This window comes from Pteropus alecto, unplaced genomic scaffold, assembly GCF_000325575.1.
Source record: "Pteropus alecto unplaced genomic scaffold, ASM32557v1 scaffold40, whole genome shotgun sequence".
In the NCBI taxonomy this organism is placed as follows: Eukaryota; Metazoa; Chordata; class Mammalia; order Chiroptera; family Pteropodidae; genus Pteropus; species Pteropus alecto.
In genome coordinates, this window is record NW_006431919.1 from 1,034,690 (window position 1) to 1,045,581 (window position 10,892).

The 10,892-nt window shown below is 46.1% G+C and overlaps 1 protein-coding gene across 4 annotated transcripts in view; it reads right to left on the minus strand.

Moving 5' to 3' along the window:
- Positions 1-2,402: 2,402 nt before the first annotated feature.
- Positions 2,403-10,892, minus strand: part of SH3TC2 (SH3 domain and tetratricopeptide repeats 2) — a 52,885-nt gene continuing 44,395 nt past the window's right edge. For 2 of the 4 annotated variants that reach the window (XM_025043001.1, XM_025042999.1), the window contains exons 13-17: positions 10,542-10,692; positions 8,319-8,441; positions 6,995-7,145; positions 5,011-5,222; positions 2,403-3,310 (exon numbers count right to left, since the gene is read on the minus strand). In XM_025043001.1, the coding sequence (XP_024898769.1) occupies positions 3,119-3,310; positions 5,011-5,222; positions 6,995-7,145; positions 8,319-8,441; positions 10,542-10,692 (829 nt within the window). In that variant the 3' untranslated portion in view covers positions 2,403-3,118. The remainder of the gene's footprint in view (positions 3,311-5,010; positions 5,223-6,994; positions 7,146-8,318; positions 8,442-10,541; positions 10,693-10,892) is intronic. The other 2 variants (XM_025043000.1, XM_006906374.3) reach the window with 1 other exon arrangement.

The following is a 10,892-nucleotide window of genomic DNA, read 5'->3' on the forward strand; positions in this document are numbered from 1 at the left end:
AACCCCCTTACAAAGCACAAGCACACACACACACACACACACACACACACACACACACTATAAAGACAGCTTAAAATAATGGAAAAGCAAACAAAAAAAGAACAAAGGGCAATATTGGATTTCAGAGCATTAACAGTGTTAAATAGGGAAGTAATGTACCTGAAAGCTGAGAAAACATGTCAGGGTTTTCCACGGTGTTGTAATTCCCTCCTCGTTCTTTATGTAGGTTAAATACAGGAGCCAGGAGCCAGGAGCCAGGCAGGCCAATCTTTGAGAGAGGATTAGTATGAAGTGGCTAACCAATTCATCTTTGGCTACTCTGCATGTATAATAAACCCTGATTAAACAGATATTAGATCCAATCACCTCTTCGCCTTCTGTGAATCGTGAAAAACAGCTTCAACACGATTCCAAAGGGAGTAGTTACCCATATTTTAAAAATGGGATTTTTAAATACTTTTAAAGATGATTTTAGCAAACAATTTGCATGTAGGATGTAGTCATTGCGATGATACAGTAAAATGTTTTCCTTGTTAAAAAATATAGTCCTACTCTTGTCTTTGGAAGTAGTTAGAGGCAGATTTACCAGATTTATAGGTGAACCAAAGTGCATAGAGTCAGAAAATTTTAACCAAAATTCCCAATGAAATATAAAGTGGGTAGATAGATATAACACACTTCATATGTATGTGTGTATATATATATACACACACACACACATATATATACATACACACACATATATATACATATATATGTGTGTGTATGTATATATATGTGTGTGTGTGTGTATATATATATACACACACACACACATATATATACATACACACACATATATATGTATATATATGTGTGTGTATATATATATGTATGTACACTCACACACACATATACATATACACACACACGTATACACACACACATACACACACACACACACAGAGAAAGATCTGGCCAAACAGAAGCTCATATGAGATGTTTCAGCTGATCATAAGCCCAATGTGAGCCAATAGTAAGATGTGGCTGCTGAGGATAGGGGGAGAAAAATTGTAATGCAACATTAAAATACAACGTTAAATAACATTAAGTACGGTAACATCCCTCTGTACTCTCCACCCGCCAGCTAGTACCAAAAGCCTGGTGCAGTTACGGGAACCACACTGTCAGAGAGACAGAAATTGGCACTTGTCCAGGAAAATAATAGGTCGGTGGAAGAGGGTCTGTAACTTGAGTCAAATGGGGAATGGGTCAGGGCACCAGCTGCAGGGCCAGGCAAGCCTTCTTCAAATACAAGCTGCGTAACCATAACTGTTCTGGAGGGCATGTGCCCCGCCCGTCTCCCAGGGATGCTGCTGAAAGGACTCTGCATGGGAGGTCGGACTCCTCCACAACACCCTTCTTCGCTCAGGATTTTATGGTTTGTGATGGGAGCAAAACCACATCTATTTGACATGGTAGTGAATTAGGTCACGTCATTTCTTTCCTGGAAAAGAATACTCTGTAGACAACATTCTGACAACCAATCAAGGTCCTAAGAGAAAATACGATGTCCGTAGACAAGAAGATGCAATGTTGACTGTTGACTCCTCTGACCGCCCACTTCCCGCCCTGCCACACCTCCAACCATCTGGTTGGCCCCAGAAGCTAGAAATTCAGGAAGGAGGGTCTGACAGTCAAATCAAAGCTGCAGGGCATCAGGTGGCGAGCTAGATCTTTTTGTGTTCCCACAGTTCAGAGCAAGGGTGAACCTGTGTCAGGATCACTTGAGTTGCTCATTAAAAATGTATGGTCCAGGGGCATCTCCCAGACCTCCTGAATCAGAATTAGTGGGGCAGGCAGCTTCTGAAATGGCCCCCAATAATTCCCTGTCTCCTGGAATTCACACCCTTGGTCCTTCCCTCCCTTTCTGGGTGGGCTGGCTCTAGTGACTCACTTATAATGAATAGGCAAAACTAATGGGATGTAGCTTCTGAGGTTGGGTTATGAGAAGCCTGTGACTTCCTTCTCTCCCTCTTCTCATTGCTCACTCTGATGAAGCTGGGAACTTGGGCAGCCTCTGGCCAACAGCGAGTAAGGAGCTGACTCCTGCCAACATGATGTGAGTTTGAAATCAGATCATGCCCTAGCTGAGCCTGAGAAGAGAGCAGCCATGGCCGACACCCTGATTGTAGACTTGTGAGCCACCCTGAGCCAGGGGACCCAACTAAGTCACATTTGGATTCCTGCCTTCCTACAGAAACCATGAGATAATAAATATTCCAAGTTGCTACGTGTGTTATTCAGTGATTGATAACTAATAGAAATTCTTCATCAAAGAGCTATCCTGAAATCAACATGACACCCATCCTTCAAGTCTCCCATCCCATCCCTCCCTAAGATAAAGAAGACAAATGTCTGCGTAAACGTAAATGGGTGATATTTAATAACATACACTATTTACATGTAATCTACGTCATCATTTTCTTAGGGCTCAGTTTCCATGCCCTGGCCCTCGGGAAGCTTTCCCTGGCTTTCTAGGGGGTCACAAGGGAGCAGGGCCTCAGGGCAGGATGGAGACAGTGAATCCAGGTCAGACTTCCAGCTGGCCATGCTGAGGCTGCGTCCTTTGGGCTCAGAGCATAGTGAATTCCTGCCTGCCGGTCTCTGAGAGCAGGAGGAGTGACAGCTCCTTTGGTCCTGGCTAAAGTGAGAGGGAAGAAGCTCCCGGTGTCTCCACCAGCAAGGGAAGGGGTCTTTCCCTGAGCGAAGCCGGCAAAGGGCCAGAGTCCGGCCTGCCTGCCTTGTCTCCAGTGCAGTTGCTGGCTCCCCCACTGAGGGAGGAGCTAGGTTTTCTGGAGACAAGGTTTCAGTTGCTGTCAAGAAAGTGCATTTCAGAGGCCATATGTGTGGAAGGGCCGCAGTGAGCTGGTAAGGCCCTAGACACAAAGCTAGGACTTCTAATCCCTGCCCCATCATCCGCTCTTTGAGTGGCCAGCCCAGACCGAGCCTCACTTCCTCTGGACTGTGTTCTTCCCATTGTAAAATAAGGGGGCTGGGCCTGGTGATGACTGGGACCCTCCAGTTAGTGTCTAGAAGCCGTGGCCATGGAAACTGATCAGAGGTGGGACAGCTCTCCTCAGAGGGCCAGGCCCCCACCACTCAGCCACCGTGACCTCTCTGAGGAGCGCCCGGAGGAGCTGCTGTGCCACAGAGAGCTCTGGCAGACGTCGTCCAGCCTGTTCCTAATGGTGTCCTGCAGCTCCTCGTCACCCAGCAGGACCGCTGCGGCCAGGGCCAGCCAGAAGTACTCAGTGGCATCGTGGGCATCCTAACCCCATGGCATGGGGGCAAAGAGGAGACAGCATTAGCAAGCATTTCCAGGAGCGGCTGGGAGGCAGTGTGGGAACCCTAGCTTTCGTCTGCAGGGCATACTTTCTCACCCCTTCCCCTGGTTCCTTGGGGGAGCTCCTCCCTCACTCCACTGCAGCCCAGGACATGGCTACGCCCAGCGACCCTCCTCCCCAGGCACAGGGTGGCATCTCACCCAGGCTTGGCCAATCAAGAAGCAGCATCCCCCTGGGCACAGTGCTTCTGGGATGCATAAACGACTCAAGCTGACCTACTCCAGCCCTCCCCAGGAACCTTCAGTGTGACCTGACAGAGAAAATGGTCCCTTACCCTTTTAGACGCAGGCTTCAGCCTGCCAATAGTGGGAGAGGAAGAGACCAAGAAACAGAGAGAAGTAGAAACATGCAGAGCTAAGAGACAGCCCAGCCCTCCCCAGGAACCTTCAATGTGACCTGGCAGAGAAAATGGTCTCTTACCCTTTTAGACTCAGGCTTGAGCCTGCCAATAGTGGGAGAGGAAGAGACCAGAGAGAAGTAGAAACATGCAGAGCTAAGAGACAGACAGAGGTGGGGAAATGTAGGGCAGCTTTTGAGTGCCAGCATCCAGCACTACCGGAACCTAAGTTTATACCTAAATTTCCTCGTTATTTAAGCCAATAAATTGTCTTTTTTTGCTTAAGCTGTTTGAGTTCTTTCCCTGACACTCCCTAGAGCCTTTAGGGTCTAATCACGCACACACTTTGTCCCTGAACCAATTCCTGGGAGTGTGGGACAGAGGCAAATGACGGTGGAGTCACTACCCCATCATCCCTCCCTATTTGCAGGGATGCGGAACAGAAGCTTCTTTGGATGAGACTCAAAAAGGGCTATCTGGTTCCCCTTCACCCTACTAAGTCAATAATTAATTCAAGCCAGAATCAATGTCTGGAAAATAAGAAAAGAACAGCAACTCTCAGAATCCACTAAATTAAGAGACAAAGGCTAGCACTGGAGCAGACAGGGACCTCTGGTAAAGTGAAGTCATTGCCTGGGGACAAGATTCAAGGGCCAGAATTGTAACAGAATTTAAGACCACCAACTCAGTTCTAGAGGTAGATGGGAAAATAAGAAATTCTGGATTCAACTCCAGTAGAGCAAACGGGAGAATCCAGGGTGAGGTCTTCTTAGGGCCTAGGCATGCAGGCATTGGAGGACTCCACACCAATATGTTATCTCTAGCATATTAACATATACACAGATTTCTCCTAAACATAGTTTTATATAACTTTATAATAAGTGAGTTTCAATTAACTAGTAAATCTATAAAATTTTATAGACACACATTAAGCATTAATTTTTATTTTAATTTTGGAGCGTGCAGTTGTTTTGTTTTGGGTCTTATTTTTTCATGGGCCCTTAAGAGGCTCACAGGCACTAGGCAATGTGCCCGTAGCAACTGAGAGCTAAAGCAGCCTCAGAAATCAGAGCAGAGCGAGGAGAAAGAGCAGCTATGATCCGTCACCTCAGCAGAGAAGGGAACATCTTTGAGGTCTCCAATGGGCTAAGTGGCAAGAGCCATTGGGTCCCCAGTGGAGCCCCTCCCCACCTAGGAGACGAGACTCCCCATCTGGGACCGTCTCCACTCCACCCTGAAGGCTCTTTCAGGATGGCAGCTCTCACACACCGGGAGCACGGCTCTTACCTTCAGCTGGTAGAAGGTGAGTTGGCCCAGACGATAATAGACCTTTGCATAATACAGGGCCTCCTTGGGACTCTGCAGCCAGGCTGGACAGAGGGACAGTGTCTTCAGGTAGCAGTCTTCAGCCATCTCGTACATGTTCAAGGAATAGTACACCGTAGCCAGACGGTGAAAAGCCACCAGCTCCTGCTTCTGATCTCCTAGGAGTTGGAAGACTGAGACAGAGATCCTGCGGCCAACACTCTGCATCATTCGTTCACTCATTCATTATGTAAAATTTTTTGAAAGTTTATTAGGTATCAGGGATTGTGCTTGGGACATAGATAACAAAGCAGAAGAGGTCCCTGCCCTTATGAGGCTTATTGTCTCCTAGGACACAGACATTCCTTAAATAACCCCACAAACAATGGCAAAATTATACCTGTGATAAGGGCTATAAAAGAAAATACAGAGCTCTCTGGGAGTGACTAATGAGAGTATGTGTGCTCGTCAAAATTTTCTGGGATCATTCCTGAAAAAAAATTTCTCCTTATTACAGATGTTGCTGTAACTCAAGATTCTGGGAAATAATTATTTCCAAATCGCTGTGATGGGACACAGTGACAAGACTAACTTAATGGAGTAGCTAAGTATTCTTTAAAATAAATAACTCTGTATAACAAACGTCTTCTCCACATAAAGACTCTCTCTCCAGAGAGCTCGGGGCCGATAGACAGCGGTCACCACTGCTCCTTTACCCACCCGCAGTCTCAGACAAGCTACAGATAACCCGTTCACTTATAACCCACACTCTAGAACCCTAGAACCCTCATACTAACGTGTCTATGACTCATTGTTTCGGTTTCTTGGGAGTTGTCGTTTTAATAACTAACTCCTTTAATACAAAGTGGCTTTTTGAAGAGAATGAAGGCTTCCAATAATCTGAGTTTTTTTGGCAATATTTGAAAGGTGGCTGTTAAATGTGATCTAAAAATATCACTTTTAAGCTTCAAAAAGCCAAAAGCCCAAATTAAAAGAGAAGATTCAAGGAAGAGAAAAATTCTCTGATGTGGAAAAGCCCAGTCATGGGGAAGTGCATGAAAGGGTGGATATAACCTCTTTTCTGCTTCTGTCCAGGAAAGGACAGTGTCCGAGAGGGGGCTGCCTGAGGTCCCCAAGGCCTCTCCTGAGATGAGCAGACAGTCGCAGAGATAAGGTCTTTTGCAGAGCTCTGAAGTGCAATTAGACACAATAAAGTCCAGTACCATTCACATCTCGCGTCATTGAGAATGCCCAGAAGTCCCTTCTAGAATCATCTCAGAAGACTCCATTTGTCTCTACATCTAATCAAGCCTCCTCTAATCAAACCTGCTTTCCCTCCAATGAGAAGGGTTTTTGGGTTTTGGGGTTGTTTTGTTTTGTTTTGTTTTGTTTTGTTTTGTCTCTATTTATTCTGCCTTCTTTCCATTTTAATGACTCGTATTGTTTCCCACTAGCTTTTGTGGTAAATGCAAACTATTTCAGATACATAGTGAGTTAATTTAATGGAAATTTGACTTTCATTTACATTTCCATTCCATGGGGAAAATATACATTTGACTAACAATCAACCAATTAAAAATTTAGGGCACAGTTGAGTTATAGAGGGCAGTGCCTGTGCATAAGATAAAATTCCATGTGCCAAGTACTTGGAGGATAATACCAACTGTAATATAATAATCGGTGGGTATAGGTAACACTTACCAAGAACTTATTATGTGCCAAGCACTGTGCTGTAGGTGTTACCTGGCTAATCATTGGCCTTCATAACAACCACATGAGATGGAGGTGCTATTTTTAACTCCGATTTGCCCAAGACAAACTTGAGGCTTACAGACTTAAGCAGCTTGCTTAATTAAGGTCTCCCTGAAGTTGAACCTATGCAGTCTGACTCCAGAGCCTGTGCAGTGATTACTCTGTGCCTCCCTGGGGAGTGTTTACCACTCCCGTTCAATACAGAACCACTTACCTGTGACTGTGCTGAGTCTGGCTGCGAGGGTGGCAAACTCCAAAGCCTTGTCATAGCCTTCCAGACTGATCTGCAGCTCCGTCAGTTTGTTGAAAATCCGGAGCTCAGTCCTCACCGCCTTCGTCCTCCTTGCTAAAGGAACAGCCCCAGCCTGAGAAGAGAGGCATGAAGAACCTAGGTCTCCCAAGAACCACTGCTCCGTGCAGCACTCTAGGAGGCTCACGTTCCACTGCCGGGTTGGGGAATGGTGGCGTCTAAAACCAAGGGGACAGACAGGTCATGTTCCCGCGCACGACTGTTCTCAGTTCACTCTCCTGGTCCTTGCTCTCGGTTGCTGTGCCCAGATCTTAGAGGTGGAAGAACTAGAGGTCATCGGCCTCCTAAGACTGGGGAAACTGGGAGCAGGAAAGTTACTCGCTTCCTAGCCATGCGCTCCCCCGGTACCCACAAGGCTAATGTACACGGTACATATACAGAGTGTGCACATAGTGTCTGAGAGTGCCCAACGAACGGTCATTTCCATCATTTTTATTATGATAGGATTTTAGGCAGGTCAATTCATCTCACTGAGCCTGTTTTCTCGTTTATAAAATGCATATGACAACAAGCACCTCAATGGTCAGAAATGTGTTTCTTGTTCTCCCCACCCCTGGCTCAGTGCCTGGCACATATTGGGTGCTTGATAAATGTGCAATGACTGAGTAAACAACTGAACAAGCAAATTAATGAACATCTGAATAAGTAAAATTTTAGGATCAAATAAGATATTGATGTTTTCCCAAACTTCAGTCGGTGATAACAATTACAATTTTCGACATATCTGCTTGACGTCTGGACATTTATTTAATTAGTATTATTTGTTAAGTCGATTCTCTTTTATTATCTTGCCTCATTCTTTGCAATAACATTTGTGAAATCACGAGTGTGATGAGTTGGTGTTATACATTTTTAATTTTTTTTAAATATGTTTTAATGCATACTAAATACAAAAAAAAAAAGTGTTCATCCATGGACCAATCATCTCCCACCAGTGGTACATGAAGATAGTCTGGTAAACACAGAAGTGTGTACAAACTGTAAAGTGCCATGGACCCAAGGGATGTAATTATTATGGTTTGTTCTCCCAAGAAGAATAATTTATCGAGCCTGAGAATGAGAATTTATCAGATCCCTCTTTAGAGGGAGAGTATGTGGGTACAGGATGAGGAAGGAAAGAAAAAGAAATACCAGCAAGAGAGGGGAAGGGGTCCAGGCTGAGTCAGTGTGGCTCTGCCGCCACCTGTGCCAGGGCCTGGCTGGGCACACCGCGCAGCCGGGGACTTACTCGGTAATACTCCACGGCGCGATGCCTGTGGCGGGTCCCGTTGAAGAACACGTCACCCGCTTCTTCATAGAGCTTGAGAGCCAGAGAGGGCTCCTCTGACGTCAGGGCTTTCTGGATGGCGGCCTGGGTAGGACAGAGATAACTGTCAAAGACGGAGAGAAGGGCTTCAAATGTTCACAGGACTGGCCAGAGCGAGATCCTGATCACCTAGTTTAAGCATCTGCCAAAGTCCCCAGAATCCTGAATTGTCCTCCACACTCACTGAGCTGGTGAGTGAGCTGGTAAGAAGCCTTCGACATTCTCTAGTCCGGCACTCTCCCGCCATGGCATGAGAGAGTACGTGGTATGGCCCTAGAATGACTTTTAGCAGTACACAGGTAAATATTTTATGTTTTAATAGCTAAGTATTTGTTTTCATGTGTTTTAAGAAAAAAAAGATTAATAAAACATCAAAACCTGTGATTTCAGATAGAAATGCTTATTATAAAAAGCTAAGCTGACTTGAAGTTGAGTCAAAGTAAAATAAGTAAAAAGTCGTACAGATGGTACATGGATATGGCGAAACCATGAACTTGATGTTTAAATGACTGAACTTCGGAAAGCAGTAATCTTATCTCATTCAACATCTGTACTTTCCAGATGGAGAAACTAAGGCTCAGAAAAATTAAGAAACCTCTCCATGTTCATATCAGTAGTTAGGGGCAAAAAAAATGCTAGGGTCTTCCAGCCCCATGCTCTCTCCTAGCCCCCCGACCTCTTTCTCTCTAGCAAGCTGTTTCACATTGCTCTGAAACAAATTGTGATGAAGTGGCACCACGGCATCAGCAGCACGGCTGCAGATCGTTCCCACTGATTCACTTCAGTGGGAATGACCCGTAGAACTACGAGTTAATGGCAGTGGGTAAGCTGGAGACCACTCTGGGGCAAGACCCCACAATAATGGCCATTGCATTTGCAGCTACAGAGAGGGAGGGGCGGTGAGACGGAATCCTGGGGACAGGAGGCTCTGCCACCCAGCCACAGACAACCCAAACGGCTCCCTCGAGGACTCTGCTTCGTTGGAGGATGCCATGAGCCCACTGAACTGTCTGCTCTCTGAAAATCTTTCCAGCTCTAAAAGCCCAAGGCGGAACAGATAGAGTCTGAGAGTGAAAGCTTAAGTCTCACTGCCAGTGGGCGGTCTCACCGCTTACTAGCTGTATCTCCTTGGGCAAGTTACTCAGCCTCATTGAACCTCATTCGTAATGCAGGAATTTCCATAGAAACTCCTGCAGCACTTGTAATGAGGATTAAACTACATCGTGCATATGACGTGTTTACCAAAGTCTCCTGTGCACAGTAAGCATTCGATCAATGTTACACAACCATTATTAAGTCTAGGTGGAAGAGAGTTTATGCAAGTGTGAGAAATGTAGTAAGGGGGAGTGAAAGGGGGGAAAATAAGAAATGGGAAGGAAGAAAAGATGACAGGCATATTTCTGATGGAATGAACCTTCTTATTGATCATCATAATGTCAGTATTGTTTAGACGACAGTAGTAATAATAAAATAATACCAGTGCCGACGATGATGAAATACCATTTTTAAGCATTTACTAAGTCCCAAGCACTTAATAAATATTTACTCAGCATATGTGTTTACTATGCAAGTGAAATACCCAATCCTTCTTAGAAATAGGGTTCACCCATGAAGAAATTAGAGCCCAGAGAGCTCATGTGGCAAGCCGAAGGTCACACAGGTCATAACTGATGACCCTACGATTTGATTCCAGGCCTGTCTTTCTCCAAGACTCAAGCCTTAAATTACTACCCTGTGCCATATCTCAGATAGTAAAGGTATGCAAACAAAAAATCATAAGAGAACAGTAATGTTAACACCCTGCACACATCAACCTTGCCTCAAATTTTAGCAAATCTCTGACACCAGATTACGTGTCCAGCTTTGGAGAGATGGGTGTACTTGACGTGACAGGTGCGGGAGTCTCCCAGCACGTCCTTCAGGAGCTCACGCACGTGTGTGGGCTCCGGGACCGGCCCTTCGCCACCTGCACTCAGCCCACCCGGCTGCTCTGCTAGCCGTCTTGTAAGCAGGGAGTGAACCAGTGCTGACCCTCCGTCCAGGGACTTGGCAAGGATGTCACCTCTCTCTATCCAGATGGTCACTTGGGAGGGGACAGCTGCCTCCTTGAACCAGGTCAGCAGATGAGCTCCGCGGGAGGCCTACCTGCAGGTACAATTCCACCAGCTCGTCTTCCTGCATGAGGTAGTGGAGTCGTCCAGCCCCCAGCCAGGCCTCGGCAGCCTTGTCTCTCTCCCCCAGGTCGATGAAGATGCGCAGGCTCTCTTTGATGCAGGTGAGAGACCTCCTGAGGGACCTGAGGGGGCGGACATGGACTCATAAGGTGTGAGGGCTCAAAGGGGCCTCAGCTCAGGAGGAAACTTGAGGCTCTGGGAGGGAACAACATTGTTTCAGATCACGCAGGGCGGTCTGGGCCTGATTTGAATCCAGACTCTGCCTCTACCAGCTGTGAGACCTTGAGAAAGTACAGGACCGCTCTGTGCCTTGGTTTCACCA